Consider the following 17,349-nt stretch of genomic DNA (forward strand, 5'->3'; position numbering starts at 1 on the left):
AACCTGGCCCTGGTTTGGTGTGTCCCCCCAGGGTTAATTCTTTTTTTTTTTTTTTAATATATCTTTTTTATTGATTTCAGAGAGAGGAAGGGAGAGGGAGAGAGAGAGATAGAAACATCAATGATGAGTCATTGATCGAGCCCACAACCCAGGCATGTGCCCTGACCAGGAATCGAACCCCGATCGCCTGGATCCTAGGTCGACACTCAACCGCTGAGCCCTCCCCGCTGGGCGCCCAGGGTTCTTACAGGGCCCGGACCCTGTGACTGGCCAGCTCAGCAGGCACCCCTCCTCTTGACAGTCAGTGGAGAGCGTCCAGGGGGTGAATCAGTGTCACTTCAGCCCGTCCCCCGTTTACATCTGCTGACACCCGCCTACACCCTCGCTCCCTTCCCTCATCCACCCTCTCCTGTCCCCTGCTCACCAAGCCCCTTGCGGATGGCCGGCCTGTGTTATTCCTCCCCTCACCTCAGCATCTCCTTTTCCCACAGCTCCTCTGCCCCCAGATCCTGGGTCCTCTTCATCCCCAGCTCCTGAAGCCCCGTTACCACGCTTCACTCTTTTCCAGAACAGTCTACACGGCTCATCCCGCCGGCTCCCTCCCTCCCTCCACTGTGCAGTCAGACTTCTGTCCTCGACAAGGCCCCCAGGGACCTCTGATTTATGGCTTCCTTGGACTTCTCTAATTAAACTCACCTGAGTCACAGACCCATCTTGACCTGTCCCCGTGGCAGGCAGGCAGGATGGGCTGACTCAGGGGCCACCCAAGGGAGCTGTAGTGGAGAGCAAAGGGGCAGGTATGGGGCCAGGAGCGGGGCCAGGGGCTGTCTGGGAGTCAGGACGCGCGCCCTCCCCCCCGCCTCACCCATTTGGAAGTGCAAGAAACATTGATGTCATTTTTTAAATGTTTGGTAGAATTCACCCCTGAGCTGTCTGGTCCTGGGCTTTTCAGGGGGTGGGGCGTTGGCCACTGACTCAATCTCTTCGCTCACTGGAGTGTTCAGTTGCTGTTTGTTCCTGGGTCGCTTTGGGTTTTGGCCTGTTTCTAGGAATTTGCTCAGCTAGGTTACCTGATGTATTGTTCCCAGTATTATCCTAACTTCTGTAAGGCTGGTACTCATGCCCCACTTCCACTTCTGACTTTTGTCATGTGCTTTCTCCGTCTAAAGGTTTGCTCTTTGCTCTCTCCTTCTCAAAGAAGCACTCGTGCTGCTCACGCTGACGAGTTTCTCTGGTCTCTAGTTCACCTCTGAGCCCCTCGTTACTTCCTCCCTCTGCTAGCTCTGCATTTAGTTTTTTCCAGTCCCTTAAGTTAGATTATTGAGACCTCTTTTTTAAAATGTGGACATTTACAGCTAAAGATTTCCCTCTAGCAGTGCTCACACATCTGTTTTGTTTTGTGTCCATCTGTCTGAAAGTATCCTGTCTGTGATTTCTTCTTTGACACTTTGGATGTTGAGTTGTCTAATTCCCACATATTTGTGAATTTTTGTTTCCCTCCCATTATTTGATATTTAGCTCCATCCCCCTGTGGTTAGATGAAGTACTTTGAGTGATTTCGATCTTTCTAACGTACCAGGACTTGTTCTGCGGCCTAACACGTGGTCTGTTGTGGAGAATGTGCATTCTGCTGCTGGGTGGTGTTCCAAGTCTAGCTGGTTTTTGTTTACTTGTGTAATATTTGGTACATGCATAAGAATATACATGACGCACAGGAAGGTGAAAACCTATGAAGCACCACTTGCCTAGGGGTCAGACTGTCACCATCTTCGCTTTTCCCGACACCCTGCCCCATCCCTGAGGATGCAGATGTAGGAACCCCATGAAACACAGCTGGTGTTGATCTCTGAAATGGCATCCACTGCAGAGCCCCACACCCTGCCCTTCTGTCCTGCTCTGCATGAGAGGAGGCGTCCACCATGATGCCAGGGCTGTGGTCCCTGTTCCACTGTCAGATGCCACACCAGTCACACTGTCCAGTCCTTTGTGCATCCTGCCTGAGGACTTTGAGTAGCTTGCAGCCTTGTGTTCACCTCCTGACCTCTCCGTATCCCCCAGTGCAGCAGGCTGGAGTGCACTGATGCTGGGAGACCAGGCATCTGTGGGCTGGCCCCTGTTTTGCCCAACTGCCCCAAAAAGGCCCAGGCGTGGGGGGCTGCTGATGAGAAAGCACTGTGCTGGGTTTTTTCCTGCCTGGCAGCCTTGCTCATCCCAGGGCTGGGCTTCTGGCCCCTGGCCTGGACCTCAGGTGTCCCGTGGCGCTGGGGGTGCGTGCTCACCCCCACAGCCAGGCAAGCTGGAAACAGACAGCAGCGGGACAAGCCGGCCCACGTCTGGGACCCCAAAATGTCAACAGGCAAGGGCACCTCCTCCCTCTGCCGGCTCGCGAGGCCGGATCCCCCGCTGGGCAGGAAGGTCTGGAGCTGGGGGGAGGGCACCAGGCGGCCAGAGCGCCCCACCCCAGGCCGGGCTTCCTGCCCAGCACGCCCACGCCAGGGGACAAGGTGGCAAAGGTGTCTCCCGGGCTGGCGACAGACGCCACCAAACAGCAGGACCGCTTTCAAGCCGCAGCCAACTTGGAAAATTCCAGGGACAGGAGATACCCGCGGGGGGGCGGGGCGGGCGGCGCGAAGGAGGACCCGCCACCGGGGCCACCGTGGGAGTCCTTTAATGAGACGGGCGGGCGGGGGGACGCCCACCCGGCGCTGCGGGGGACACGGACACGAGAGGTGGCTTTAAAAACGCGGCGGGCTGCACGGTCACGGTAAGGGGCGTGGGGGGCCCCGAGGAGCCGCGCCCGCTGCAGGCGCCTGCGGCCTGGTCTGTCGCGGGTGGGGCCGGGACCGGGGCCCACGCCCACAGCGCACAGCCCCGCTCCACGGGCCTCGGGCCCCGCCCGCGGTCGGCGCGGAACCTGCGAACCGAGTGCACAGGGTCCGGGTGCTGGGGGCAGGCCGGCCCCGCGTGACCCCGCCGCGAGGGGCAGGCCGCGGGCGGGGCGCGGGGCGGGCGGGGCGGGCCCGAAGCCTCCCGCAGCCGCCGCGGGCGGGCGAGCAGGGCCGCCGGTGGCCTCGGGTGTGCCTGGGGGGCCGGACCCCACGGGGCGCCCCGCTGCAGGCGCGACAGCGGCTAGTTGTTCTCGAAGAGCGAGAGCAGGTCGTCGTTGCTGCCGGCGGGGAGGTCGGGGGGGCCCAGGTAGGACAGCAGCTCGTCGGCGCTGGTCAGCTCTGGGAGCAGCTGAGGAGGGAAGCGCACCGGCCTCAGAGCCGCCCCGCCCCGCCCCGCCCCGCCCCGCCCGCGGGCTGCCCTCCCGCCCCCGCCCCCGCCCCCGCCCCCGGCCAGGTGGGGAGGGCGGGATGCGGGCGGGACGGGGCGGCCCCTCCCCGACACAGGTGGGGCCGCAGCCCGTCCGTGCGCCGGGCAGCGCAGTGACCGGGCACCACCGACCCGCCGCCCAAGGCCAGCGGGGACACAGCACCCGCCCCCGACGGCTGCACGCGGGGCTCAGAGGGGCCCCAGTGCCAACAGCGCCAGGCAGGAGGCAGGACCCTAGTCCCTGGGGCTTTCTGCTTTGAGCTGCTCTAGTTTTCTCATGTTGTGCTTTAATGATTTTATTGCGGTTCCGGGACAGTCTTCACGCATTGATTCTGGCACACACACCACCTGTGAGCTGACTGTTCCAACCAGACACTCAGGCTGGTGCTGGTTGTGAGCCCGGTTTTCTTGGGGACTCTGACCACACTGCCATGGTGCCCAGGGCGCAGAGCTTTGCCCTTGCTTGGAAATCAGTGTGTGCACCCAGGGACAACAGAAAACCAGCTCCCAGCCAGGCTCCCACGCGCTCCCCAGTACAGGGCAGGGTACTCACATCCAGGGCTGGTTCTGGGGCCTCCCCTGCCCCAGACATGGGGGGCCCCATTACACCTGTGGCAGCGTGGAAGGCCAGCTCCCCAACGGGGCCTGAGCTCACTGGGCCCAGGGGCTGCCGGGTCGCAGGGGGAGGGTTAGAGTGGTGCAGCTGGGGGCCTGGGGGGCCTCCAAGGTTGGAGGTGTGCAGTCCAGGTGGCCCAGGGTTGTGAGCTGGGTCCAGGTGACCTGCAGGTGCCATCTGAGGAAGGAGAGAAGGATCTGGTAAAACAGCCAGGGTTCCCTTGAGAGACAGCCCCTGGGTCCCTCAGCCTGGCACTGACCTGGCCTGGGAGGCTGGGCGTAGACTTCTCTGGTGTCAGGAGGCTGCTGGGAATGTCAGACTGGTAGGAGATGGGGGGCGGCCCCGTGGTGAACTCAGGAAGCGTTGGTGTGCTGGGTGTGGTGGACGGGAAGGAATCTGGGAAGGTCCCGGGTCCCAGGAAGCTGGAACCTGAGAGAGGAGAGCCTGGTCCTAGCTGGGGCCTCAGGAGTGCGAGCCTGCAGCGCTTGCCCCCAGGTAACATGGATTTTAGGGAAGTCGCAATTCAGAAAAGGCCTTTGTTCTCTTTGCGCTGGGGAACTGCCACACAACAGAACTCACAGGCCAGGAGGGGACAGGAATGGTACCTGCCACAAGACCCAGGGTCAGATGGGGCCAGTCCATGGATGTGTGCAGGCAGACAGCCCCTTGTTTGAAACCGCTGGGAGGCTGGGGTGCAGCTTCAGCTGGAGGCCCTGCTGCCCACCCCCAATGGCTCAGCAGAGGCTGTACCTACACCGCCATGTCCTCAACCAGTGCCACCCAGATGTGGCCCATGGAGCAACACCCTGGATGGTCATTAGCCCAGGGTCATCTGTTTGCAGGCCAGGCGCTGTACTCACTCTGGCCGGAGTAGTCACTGGAGGCCGGGGCTGAGGGGGGCTGCAGGGGGTTGAAGGGGGCAGCCCCCGGGCCTAGGGCAGCTATCATCTCCATCACGCTGGGCAGGAGTGCGTGTGCGGGGCTCACGGTGCGGCAGCGTTTCAGAACCGGCCCGTCAGGCTCCTCCTTGACGTGCACATCGGGCTTCACAGGCACCGGCTTCCAGCTGCACGTGGGGTCGATGGTGATCTCCTCATAGTCAGAGCTGGGTGGGGACACAGTCTGGTCACTACCTATCCTGCTGCCTCTCCTGGCCCTGGGGCAGTTTGTAGGCAGACCTTCCACTCAAATGCACAGTCCATGTGCCCTGTGGGATGCTGGCCGGGTCGGAAGCAGATTCCGTGTGGCCTGGAACCGAGTGTGCTCCGTGGCAGATCAGCAAGGGTGCCGCCCTGCCCGTCCCCAAGGGTTGCCCTCTGCTGGCCACGGAGGCCGGGAGGCTGCAGGAAGACTCACTTCTGAATGTAGATGAGAATGCCTAGCATGTACTGGTCCACCTCCAGGCCCTCCAGCAGGGCTGTCTTGCTGCAGAAAACAAACGGACTCGGTTCAGAGCCCTGGGCATAGGACTGCCACTCTCAGCTCCATCCTCTGCTTGAGGCCGCCCAGTGTGAGGTGACCCTGCATGAGGTCTCCACCCTGAGCTTCCAGCCGCATCTGTGGAGTCTGTGCTATGACCCCCCACATGTGGCTTGGGTATTTCTGGACAGCCTCTGAAGAGGTGCCCTTGCCCCCAGCCCTCAAGTGAAGACTCTGAGTCACTTACTTGCACACCGGGCACCTCCAGGTCCCCCGCTCACAGTTGAGCTGCAGGTAGGACTCCAGGTCAAAGCACTGTGGAGAGGGAGACTGTTTCTCACACCAGGCAGTGCCCAGCCACGCACGTTCGGGAATGCAGGGCTTATTTCCTGGCATGTTTGAGAAGCCCATGTGACAGGTTTTCACTGTGCCATCCTTCTAGTGGGTCCAGACTAGGGACAGCTACACAATCCTCGCTGGGACAGACACCACGGGGCAAAGCCAGAGTCTGGCAGCTGTGCTCCAGACGTGGTGTCTGAAGAGCAAGCAGGGCACAGGGCCATGTGTGCACTTATGTCGCCACAAAGGCGGCGTCAGCGGCAGGTGCACACGTCCACAGAGTTTCTGCAGAGAGAGCCTATGTGGCACTCCTGGGGTCCAGGAGGGGACTGCACCTGCATCCTGATGCTGTCAGCACCAGAGCCCCTGAACGCAGTAAGGTTACTACGCCTAGAACAGGGAAAACCAGGCTACCTGCCTACAGGCTGGGCTGTCCTGTCACCTGCTGGCCCAGCGCTGAGTCTCATCTGCTAAAGGCAGTTAGATGGTGGATGTTCCGGAAAAGCCTGCAGTAACCACCCACCTGTATATGGCGACAGTCATGGCCTCGGGCAGGGAGCTGGATCCTGCGGAAGGTGATGGGGCACTTGAGGGACACCTTGATGGCTGTCTGCTCCACCCCGTCCTCTCCGTTGGGCCCAGGGGTGCCGGGGACGGTGCCACTGCTGAAGTTCCGCTTTACTGGTGGCGACAGGGAAAGGGCTGAGGAAGGGCTGTGACCAGGACGTGACAACTCCAAGGAGCCATCTGGAGCTGACTGCTGCCCCTGCTCGGAGCCCCACCCAGGGGAGACAGCCTCATCTGACGGCCCTGCTATGGGGCAGGGGTGGGCAGCTCACTCACTCTTGGTGATGCAGTGCTCGGCGGGCAGCAGCCGCTTCTTGAGGAGGCCCTGCAGCACCGAGCGGACAGCCGGCCGGTGCACCAGCTGCAGCACGAACAGGTGGGACTGCAAGACAGGTGTGGGTCAGGGGGCTGCGTATCAGAGGGGCATGAGCCAGCCAGGGGTTCCTTGGCAGCCTTGTGCCCTCCCAGTGTGGTGCCCAGGCTGGTGCGATGGCTCTCCCAGGAGCACAGGTGGTATGTGGCTGACCCTGGCCACCGGGGCGCCACTCTAAGCTCCATGCTCCATCTCCTCCTCCTCACAGGAGTCACTCGGGGGGCGGGCCCGAGAGCTGGCCTGCCTGCAGCACCACCCCCCTCACCCTACCCCCCACCCTGTGTCTATGCCTCAGGCTGCCCATCTGAGTGCAGCTGCCTGGGTCCCAGTACCAGTGTCTGGGTGCTGGCTGGAATCAGGTGACCCCCTAACAAGGACTCAGGGCCCGGCGGGCTTCCTCCTGCAGACATGCAGGCTCAGCTCAGTTTCTCCTACACGGTGATGCGGGCGTCCTTTGTGATGGGACCTAACTGGAAGCCGCGAGGGCAGGTTTAACTGGGTCCTCTTCTTAAAGGGCCAGAGAACAAACGAGACAGGAATCCACTGGCAGGACAAGGCCCATGGTCTTCCTCAGGGCAAGCCGCTGCCCAGGGCACTCACGCAGCAGCAGGCCGTGACGGTGATCTGGATGGTGTTGCGGCCCGGCTGGCACACGTGCTTCAGGTACAGGGGCTTGTGGGAGGTCTTGTTGTCGCCGCGCTCGATGTTGAGAGGGGTGGCATTGACGCTGACCTGCACTGAGGCTGGCCAGTTGGTGTTCATCTGCCGGTCCTCATGGTGGTAGCACTTGAACTGCAGCTCCAGGTCAGGCCTGCGCAGGGAGGACCGACACTGAGCCAGGCAGAGGTGCAAGGGGCCATGGGGGCATGGGCCCCGCTCACCTCAGCATCAGGGTCTTGTAGACCGAGTCGCGAAGCTGGAAGGCGTGGTTGCTCACGGCCAGGTTGTGCTGTAGGCGGAAGGGCTCCAGGACCACCCCGTCCCGCACTGGGAAGGTCAGCCGCAACTCGTCACAGGGGCTGCTGCCTGGGAGCAGGCCGTGGTGTCAGCAGGCCTCTTGCGCCAGAGCAGCTCGCAGAGGGCCACCAGGCAGCCCGCCTCCACCCCCAGGGCAGCAGGGACGGTGACGAGGGGACTGGAGCCCCTCCTTCCCCTCCACTGGACTGGGGTCTGGATGGCATCTCTCTTGGAACCCTGAGCTGCACTGTCACCTGACGGTAACTGTCCCATGGTTCCATCCTGCCTCCGTCACCTGGCTCAGCATCCCCTAAATTATGACTTGAGAACGTGCCCTACCCAGAAGGAAGGTGCTCCTGGTGCTTTCAGTGGGATGAGGGTGAGGGGGTGTCAATCCCCCCAGTGCTCCAGCTAGGTTTTAGGACCCCAACCACAGAGGCTCTGAGCCAGGAGTGGGCTTCAGGCCTCTTCTATCCAAGACTCACACCTACAGCAGATCTGTGGAGGCCCTGCCCCACGTTCCCATAGGACCAAGTCCCGTGGCTCCACCCACCCACCCGTCTCAGAACCAACAACACTCACCAGGGGGTGATGGGTGCAAGGAGCTCACACTGGGCTTGAGGTCAGGCAGGAAGGGAGACTTTACATCCTGGCTGGTGGACATGTAGGGGACGCTGCTGCCGGGGGTCATGGGTGGCGTGGGGCTCCCTGGCAGTGGGGAGCTGGGGTAGCCAGGGACGGAACGGGTGGGCTGTGGGGTCGAACAAACAGTCAAGGCAGAATGGTGGGGCTGCAGTGTCTCTGAGCACCCACTGGGAACGGTCAGGGCAGCCCAGGGGTGCCTGGGTGCCCTCTCTCCACGCACCCACCCTGGAATCCTCCCGCCCGTCTGTAGGCCAGTCGTACCCCGCTCAGGCCGGGCTGGCTGTAGCTGATGCTGCCCCCGGTGAAGCCGGCACCTTGCCCGTTGAACTGTTCTGTGGGCTGAGGAGAGAAGACCATGTGTGTCTGGGGCTCCAGCCTGGCCCACAGTGGCCTACACGGGACCCAGGAGAGGGCTGGGGGCAGGGAGCCCACCACACACACAGGCCCTGCCCTTTTATTTTCTTTTTCATGCGCTTTCGTGTTTCCCAAATAACCTACAGGGAGCACATACTGATTTCATAATCTTAAAAATTGCTACCACAGACACAGGTGACCCCCCCATCAAGAGGGTTTCTGTGGATGTCAAAGAGGGCTGTGCTGACGGTCCTTGCAGAGCTGGACGCCCTCCCAGACCTGCCCTACACTGCTCAGGACCCCTGAGAAGCTCCCAGCTGCTTGGTCACTGAGCATACTTGGGCCCCGCTTGGCAGCCCAGGCTGCTCAAAACCTGTCTGTGTCCCACAGTGTCGGGCAGGGGCGGCCGCAGGCCCAGGAGGCGCTGGCCTACCTTGTAGTGCAGTCCCGGGGGGCCAGAGGTGGACAGGGGTAGCCTGTGACCAGGGTAGGACGAGGGGGCAGGGGGCTGCCCGGGTGTGTACTGGGTGGTGCTGGGTGAGTACTGGCCTCCTGGCAGGTACTGCTGCCCTGGATACACCTGAAAGAGGAGAGCGGTGAAGGCCCAGGGGAAGAACGGGTGAGGGGGGCCAGTTCCCGGGGAGGGACAGCAGTAGCCATGGCCAGTTCTCTCACACACAGACGTCCGACCTCACCACGGCTCAGGATGGCACCGGTGTGAGGGCCCAGACGCTCACCTCGCTGGAGTAGGCTCTCTTGACCCCTTGTCGGGGCAGCGGCTGGGCCTGGGGAGGCCCAGGGTATCCATGCTGGGGCAGGCGCTGCCCTGCATACAGGGGTGCCATGCCAACTGCCCGGGTGGGGTTCATGCCCATGGGGCTCATGCCGGAGGGGCCCATCAGCCCTCCCACGCTGGCAGGGTTCATGCTGCTGGGGACGCTGGGCCCCCGGGGACCTCCGTGCTGCAGGAACTGGCTGTTAAAAGACTGTCCGGCCCCCATCTGGGAAGAGAAGAGGGACCACCCAGGCTCAGTGCCTCACTCCTGCCTGTCCATCCCCTCCAGGGCCTCATCCTCACCAGCCCCGCACTGCATGCACACCCCCAGCCCCTGAGCCTGAGCCTCAATGTCCCGTGCAGGGCCCTCGAGGGAGGGGCTGTGCCCTTACCGCTCCGTACTGGCTGAGCTCCTGGCTCTGCTTCTCCTGGAGGGCGGCCACAGTGGCCGTGGCGGTGGCCGTGGCCGTGGCGGCAGCAGCAGCCATGGCAGCAGCCGCCGCTGCTTGAGTGAAGTCCGTGGAGGGTCGTGTGGGATGGGAGGGGAGGCCCAGACCCCCAGGCCCCCCGGGGCCACCTGCATACCTGCAAGAGACACAGATGGCTGGGCTCAGAAGTGCTTCCCCACCTGTGGCCCGGGGGGTGGGGCGCACACAGCACCTGCGCCTGCTCTTTCCCAGACGCTCTCCAGTGAGCTGGGGGGTCAGCGGGGAGAGCAGAGATACCACGTCCCACCAATCACTGTCACAGTTCCCAGGCGCCTGCCCCCGAGGGGTCCTGCTTACCCAGTGGTGAAGCTGGGGCCCCCGGGGTAGCCTCCACGGGCATACACTCCCTGCTGCACGTGGCCCTTGCTGGCGCCGCCCTCACCGAACGCCTGCTGTCCCAGGCACTGCGGGGAGCTCAGGGCCGAGCTGCCACCGGCCACGCCAGGCATCATGGAGCTGCCTGGGGGGCTCCCTGCAGGACCCATGGGGTTCCCCAAAACCTGCAAGGAGGCAAGAATCACCAAAGGGAACCATCCGAATAACTTGTTTCACACAGTGGCTCTAAAGTGTGGGAAGGAAAGGCCTGGCAGGTGAGGTGGTGGGAGTGGGGGGCAGCTCATAGGAGGGTCTGTGGAGACCAGGTGAAGACAGGAGGAAATCGCAGCCACGTATGCAGGGATAACTAGTCTCCAAGGACCTGGAGTCCAGGAAGCCCTGGCTCCACTGCATCTGAGACCTGAGGTGGGCTCACCTGGCTCTGTGCCGTGTTGCCAACTCCCCACACAGTCGTGACCACGGACAGCGATCCTGTGGGCTGTGTGGCGCTCTGTTGCCAAGGCACCGCCTCGTAAGCAAAGGGACCATCACTGCAAGGACAGGGGTAGCAGGGGGGCCTGGGTCTGGAGGCCACAGGTGCTAAGATGTCACCTGGGAGGAACTAAAGGCTGGGAGCAGAGGGGTCCACTCAGCCACCCCACCCACATCCCTGGGGCCTGAGAGGGGAGGGTGGCAGGAGCCCCACTCACCTGTGTGGCGCGGAGGGCAGGGCAGGTTTCATGGGGTTCATGGGGTTCATTGGCTTGGGAGCAGCCTAAAGGCCAGGTCTGTGGGTGGCAGAAAGCAGCCCTCACTGGTGCTGATGTGGGACTCAGCTGCTCTGGCTGCTGGGACAGGAGGGAAAGACATCAGTGGAGATGCAGCTGGGAGACCTTGGGAGCAGGGAGCAGGTGCAGGGTTTGGGGTCAGGGTACAGGGTGCATGGAGCAGGGTAGAGGGTTCAGGGTGCAGGGAGCAGAGCTCGGGGTCAGGGAGCAAGGTGGAGCCAGCTCCTCCAGCACCTGGCCCCAGCCTCCTCTGCTCCCACTGGAGGGCAGGGCAGGTGACACTGGGATATGAGGGCCACTCAGGGTGGTCAGGGCAGCCCACCCCACACTGACAACCCCCCAAACCCAGCCCAGAACCATCATTAACCCTTTCTGGCCAAGCCCTGCCACCTGGAGTACCTGGAATGGCTCTGGAAGCAAGCTTTCTGACCTCAAATTTATTTCCCACATGGAGGCCTGTAGAGTCGTAAGAGGCGGGGAATATCCAGAGCCCCCCAGGCCTGAGGTAGAGGCCAGGGGTCAGCAAGGTCAGCCTCCCTCCAGCCTGGCCTGGACAGCAGTGTGGGGCCATTGGCCTGTACAACTGGCAGCCCCCCCACCCCTGCCCTCCCTCCTATGCCCTGAGGGCAAGAGAACTGGGACTGATGGTACAGGGGCCAGGCAGGCACAACAACCCCAAGTTCCCAACAGGACAGTGACACACATAGCACTATGGGTGCAGGGTTGGCAGGTGCCCACAGACATGGAAAGGGACCAACGTGGACATGGCAGCAGCGGCTAGCACATGCCGGTGGGTCCCGTGTGCCCATGCAGGGCTCCCTCCCAGTGCGGGCTCCCTCCCTCCCATTCAGTATTGCAGGGCTGGCCAGTCCTCCAGGTTGCCAGTGTCCCAATACCCCCATGAGCCAGCCCTTCACCGACAGGCCTAGGGCCCTTGCTGGCTCCCCAGGGCCTCCTTCCATGCCCACCTCTTGCTGGCCTAACCAGAGGCACACGGGCTGTGGTTCTCAGGGGGTCTCCTGGGAGGCACCTTCTTGGGTTTAGGGTCAGGCCTGAAGCCCAGTGCCTTTTAGGGACTGCAAGGCCTCACACACACATGCCACCTCGGAAACGCCCCAGCACTCTAGATGCCTCCCTCTGGCCCAGCAGCAAAAAGGTGGCCCCAGCATCCACCTAACCGCAGGGCTCACATTCCTGAGTGCTGACCAACAGGCTGCCAGAGGGAGGTCAGGTTACCATCGTGTCCTCTGCAAACAGAGTCCTGGAGGTGCATGGGCTGAGTCCCAGGCCAGGATCCCAGAGCTGGTAAGGGCTATAGTGGGGTGGCTCTGCTTTGGAGCATGTGGCCCTCATTGGCGCTTCCCACCACAAAGCTCTTAGGTAAGTGGGTCGGAGTCACAGCAGAGCCATGGGCAAGAGGGAGAGGGAGCCTGGTTGAGTGTGGCTCAGCAGTTGAGCATCGATCTAGGATCCAGGAGATCGCAGTTTGATTCCTGGTCAAGGCACATGCCCAGGCTGCAGGCTCAATCCCCAGCTGGGGGTGTCCAATGACGCCTTTCTCATCATTGATGTTTCTCTCTCTCTCGCTCTCCCTTCCTCTCTCTGAAATCAATAAGGACATATTAAAAAGAAAAAAAAAAAAGAGGGAGAGGGAGGTGGCCACATTGGCGCTGCCCCGTCCTACGAGTCAGGCTCCAGGCTTCAGGCTCCTCTCCTTCTTTCCCCAGTCCAGGTCCCACCCAGGAAGCAGAGGCAAGAAAAACAACAGGGCAGTGGTCCAGAAAGCTCAGGGACACCTGGACTCTGGGCAGAGGCAGGATGGGGAGCCAGGGAAGACTGTCTCCCCAGTCCCCACAGCCTGACTCTGGCCTGTGACACTGGGGTGAGGGGAGGGAACCTGCCAACAGCCAGAGACTCTCCTCAGACCCCTGGGTGGGGCCCGGAGCATCATGCAGGGTCTTCAGGACTTAGACTATCAGGGACTAATTCAGACTGTATAAAGACACCCAGAGCAATGAGAGACCAGAGAACCTGAAACAGATCCACCCAAATATGCCCTACTGGTTTCTGACAAAGGTGCAAAAACTGCCCTGAAGGACATTTCAACAAGGGGGATCAGAGCGGCCGGACAGCCACAGGCAAGGAAAAGACCTCAACCCCAACCTCACACAGAAATCAACTCGAAACGGGTCACAGACTTAAATGCACAACACAAAACGAAAAAACCTTTTGGAAAATACGCAGGAGAAAATCTTTGGGATAGAGCACTAAGGAAAAGCATTCTTAAATGTGACACCAAAAGCATGATCCATAAAAGGAAAAACTGAAAACTTCTGCTCTGTGAAAGAGGCGGTTCAGAGGATGGGAGAGCAAGCTACAGGCTGAGAGATGTCTGCAAACCACACATCCAACAAGACTGGTATGTGGAATACACACTAAAAACAAGTCCAATTAGAAAAAGGGCAAAAGAGCCTGGTTGGTGTGGCTCGGGGCTTGAGCGCTGACCTATGAACCAGGAGGTCATAGTTTAATTCTGGGTCAGGGCACAGGCCGGGGTTGCTAGCTCGATCCCCAGTAGGGGGCGTGAGGGAGGCAGCTGATCAGCGACTCTTTCATCATTGAGGCTTCTCTCTCTCTCTCCCTTCCTCTCTCTGAAATAATAAAAACATATTAAAAATAAACTGAAAAACAAACAAAAACAATGGGCAAAAGACATGAGACATGTCACCCACGAGGATGTACAGATGGCAAATGAGCTCAGCATCACCGGCCATTGGGAAATGCAAATTAAAACCACACTGAGATGTCACCGCACCCCTACCAGGCTGACCGGAGTAAAAACAGTGACACGGGATCTCTCCCACACTGCTGGTGAGTGTGGGACATGCACCCCCTCTGGAAAACAGCCGGGTGCTTTCTTATAAAACTAAGCCTGCAGCTACCACCTGACCCAGCAACTCACTCCTGATCGTTTATCTCAGAGAAACATAAACGGATGTTCACATAAAAATCTGTACGTGAATGTTTATAGCGGCTTCACTCCTAATCCCCAAAGAATGGAAACCCAGACGTCCTCCAGGGGTGAAGATTAACCAAGGGCTGAGCATCCACAGCCCGAGGCATAAAAAGGGCCAGTGGATCCAGGAGCCAGCCTGCAGGAATCTCAGGGATTCTGCTGCGTGGAAAAAGCCAGTCCCCAAAGGTTACACACTGTACGATTCCCTTTATATAACCTTCCTGAAATGACGAAATTACAGAAATGGAGAACAGCAGAGTGGTTGCCAGGGGTTAACCGTGAGGAGGAGGGCCGCAGGAAGGCAGGGACGGAAATATCTGTATCTCCAGTGTATCCGCGTAGTTTCCCGCTGGGGGAAGCCAGGTAAAGGATACACCGGCTGCGTTATTTCTTACAACTGCATATGAATCTAGAAATCTCACAAAATAAAAGCTTAGTTAAATAACCACCAGCAGCCCTCTCACAGGAGAGGCCCATGGCAATCCTTCTGCACCTCTACGCCGGTGGGGTTGGCTAGGGCTGCTCTGCTGTCCCAGAAGCAAGAGGTGGAGGAGGCCGAGTCCCAAGGCAGGACAGACGAGGTGTCCCATTCAGAGCTGCCTACACCAGGACAACTGGGAGGGCCGAGGAGGGGGACGGGGCGGGCGCAGGGCAGCCTCCCACACCACGTGGGTCTGGGGAATTCCACCCCCCAGGCTTCTCTGCTGTGGACAGACCACAGGCCTTTCCAGTTCCCGCAGAGCTTGCTTCGCGGGGGCGGTGACTTCCTGCCTGCCCAGCTCCTGAGCTAAGTGTGCTCTCCTCTCCAGACACCTCTGCAGGTACCCGGCCGCTCCGCTCGGCTCCTCCGAGGAGAGGTGTGCTGAGTGCAGACCCTCCTCCCTCCTCCTGGCCTGGAGAGCGGAGCTGGGAAGGAGCCCGGAGTGTGCAGGGCCGGTGCCCGCCTGTATACCAATTCCAGCTGGAAGCCAGGACCCCTTGGCAGAACTGCCCTGGTACGAGGTCAGTCTAGAAGGCCACACAGCTTTCTGAGGATCAGATCACATCTTCCTCCAGAAAAAGAGCTACAGACAACTCACTACCCAGACCCCTCTTCCCCGGAACCTCACAGTAGCTGCACCCCAGTCTCCTGAGTACGAACCAAAGGCAGAGGCTAACGTTGGCCAACCCTCTACCGCCTCCCACTCATCTCCCCAGCCTGGTCACCCCAGAGCAGCGCGACCTGATCCCAGCCGGGAGCCCCTCCCTGTCGCGGGGCAGGTGCTCTGCCCCCTGTGGCTCCAGGCTACTCCCGAGGGGCTCTGAGGTCAAACAGGCTGAGAGCCAGCGGGGCAGGAGGGCAGCAAGGTGCGGGCGCTCACATGCTCAGGTGGCTGGAAGTCCTGCCCTCTCTACCTGCCAGGCCACACCACCACTAGAGTCCATCCAGAATGCCCAGGAACGGGGGTTTACCACTGGCTGGAGTGTGGGGTATTTCAAAGACCGGGCCGCAGGGTTTACTGCTTTGAGCCTCAGTTTATGTGTAAAATGGGTATGTGGCGGCCAGCCTAGGACTGAGGAGAGGAAAGGACACGTGACCACATTTGTGTCCTCAGCCCTGGCTCCTGTCCTGGACACAGGTGCGAGTGGACACTCCACGGGAGGTCTGGCAGCCTCTGCAATCAAGCCAGCGATGAGTCGTCCTCCCCGGCACCTTCCCCGATTCCTACGCCAGCCTGTGACCATTCCCCGGGTGTGACAAGTCCCCAGGGCCGGGACCCACTGGCTGAGGTCGATGCCCTCGCTTCTTCCAGGGAGGCCCCCTGGTCTGCAAGGCCGGAGTTGGGCGAGGGAGCCTGTGTTCACCCCACCTGACCCACCCGGGCTTATGTGTCGCGTCGGGCGCGCTGTGTGTGTCCCTGTAGAACCTAAGACAACAGCCGCCTTGCAGGCATCACACGGAGGTTGGGCAACTCTCAGGACAGGGCACGGCAGCAGGTGGGGGCAGGACCGTGGGCAGAGGCCAGAGGGGCAGCAGGGCAGCTGGGAGGGGGCCCGGGGAGGGAAGGGAAGCAGGTGGGGGCAGCAGGTCGGCCGGGGAGGAAGTCAGGGGTGGAAAGGGGAGCGCGACGGGCAGAGCAAGGCCCAGGGGCAGGTCGTCGGGGGCAGGCGCCCTCCCGTCTGCGCTGCCATGCGTCCCGTTTGGAGCGGGGTGAACCCACGGACCCCCGGCTGCGGCTGAAAGGCCGGGGTCGCCGGGCCGGGGGCGCGCACGGCCCGAGGGGAGCCCGCAGCCCCCAGCGGAGCGGGGCTGCGAGCGGGCGGCCTCCCGCACACCCCGCGGGCGCCGGGCCGGCCTCCGGCCCCGCAACAAAGGCCCCGGGGAGGGTCGCGGGCGCGCACCGGGCGGCCGCCGGGACCTCGACGCAGGGCCGCAGGCCGGCTCCGACCCGGGCCCCGCGGCCGCGCACCTGCCGCACCTGCCGCCCGCCGCCCGCGCCTGCTCGCGGCCCGCTCACCTCCGCGCGGGGCCCGGCCCCTCGCCGCCGCCCCCGGCCCGCGCCGCTCCATGCGCTCAGCCCGCCCTGCGCGCCGCCCGCCGCCCCGGGACCGGGGCCGCCCGCGCCATCGCGCCGCCGCCGCTCCCAGGGCACAATGGAGCCGCGGCGCCGCTCATGCATATGCATGACGTAGGCCCCGCCCCCAGGCCAGAGCAGCGGAGCCCCGAGCCCGCGCGACGGCGGCGCGGCGCGGGCCCGGGCGGCGGGCGGACCGGGGACGACCCGCGACCCCGCCCCTCCGCACCTTTCCCAGCGCGGCGTCGGCGGAGCCTCCGCGCTTCCCGCTCGCTCTCCGCCGGGGCGGGGGGAGGGGGGCGGGGCGGGGCCAGGGGAGGGGGCGGGGTCTGATGGGGGCGGGGAAGGGGCCTGCGCGGAGGAGGCGGGGCCAGGCGGAGGGGCGGGGCCTGATGGGGGCGGGGAAGGGGCCTGCGCGCGGAGGAGGCGGGGCCAGGCGGAGGGGCGGGGTCTGTCGGGGCGGCGGGGCCGGGGAAGGGGCGGGGCCTGCGCGGAGGAGGCGGGGCCTGCGCGGAGGAGGCGGGGCCGGCGGGGCGGGCGGCCGCGGGCCCCTCCCGGCCGCGGGCTGGTTTAGGAGGAAACCCGCGCCCAGCGGCCTCCGGGCTCGCGCTCGCCTCTCCCCGGAGCCGCCCCGTCCGAGGCCCCCGAGGCCCAGCCGCCGCCGCCGGCCCCTCGCACGTGCTCCTCCCGCCCGCCCCTCTGCGCCCCTGCCCTCGGCGGGGAGACCGCACCGTCGCGATTTCCCGCAACTTTTTACTGTGCTCACGGACACACCACAAAATTTACCGCCGGGACCGCTTCGGGGCTGCGGTGTCCCCACGTCCGTG

The 17,349-nt window shown here is 62.6% G+C and overlaps 1 protein-coding gene across 9 annotated transcripts; it reads right to left on the reverse strand.

Annotated features, from left to right (window-relative positions):
- Window positions 1-129: 129 nt before the first annotated feature.
- Window positions 130-16,811, reverse strand: ZMIZ2 (zinc finger MIZ-type containing 2). 9 transcript variants are annotated; one of them, XM_081147261.1, is made up of 19 exons: window positions 16,752-16,772; window positions 10,874-11,008; window positions 10,600-10,714; window positions 10,146-10,348; window positions 9,753-9,945; window positions 9,323-9,586; window positions 9,019-9,165; window positions 8,493-8,570; window positions 8,169-8,337; window positions 7,511-7,655; window positions 7,230-7,440; window positions 6,533-6,638; window positions 6,213-6,370; window positions 5,598-5,665; window positions 5,288-5,356; window positions 4,792-5,036; window positions 4,191-4,360; window positions 3,869-4,108; window positions 130-3,237 (listed from the first exon to the last, which is right to left on the reverse strand). In XM_081147261.1, exons 2-19 carry the CDS (start codon window positions 10,921-10,923, stop codon window positions 3,130-3,132), a joined length of 2,739 nt encoding a protein of 912 aa, XP_081003387.1. In that variant the 5' UTR covers window positions 10,924-11,008; window positions 16,752-16,772; the 3' UTR covers window positions 130-3,129. The 9 variants fall into 9 exon arrangements, with proteins under 9 accessions (XP_081003387.1, XP_081003384.1, XP_081003383.1 ...); XM_081147258.1 differs by lacking the exons at window positions 10,600-10,714; window positions 16,752-16,772 and adding exons at window positions 11,351-11,451; window positions 16,466-16,577; XM_081147257.1 differs by lacking the exons at window positions 10,600-10,714; window positions 16,752-16,772 and adding exons at window positions 11,351-11,451; window positions 16,466-16,577 and having other exon boundaries at window positions 10,874-11,011.
- Between the last annotated feature and the right edge of the window lie 538 nt (window positions 16,812-17,349).

This window comes from Miniopterus schreibersii, assembly GCF_964146895.1.
Source record: "Miniopterus schreibersii genome assembly, chromosome: 9".
NCBI classification, from domain to species: domain Eukaryota; kingdom Metazoa; phylum Chordata; class Mammalia; order Chiroptera; family Miniopteridae; genus Miniopterus; species Miniopterus schreibersii.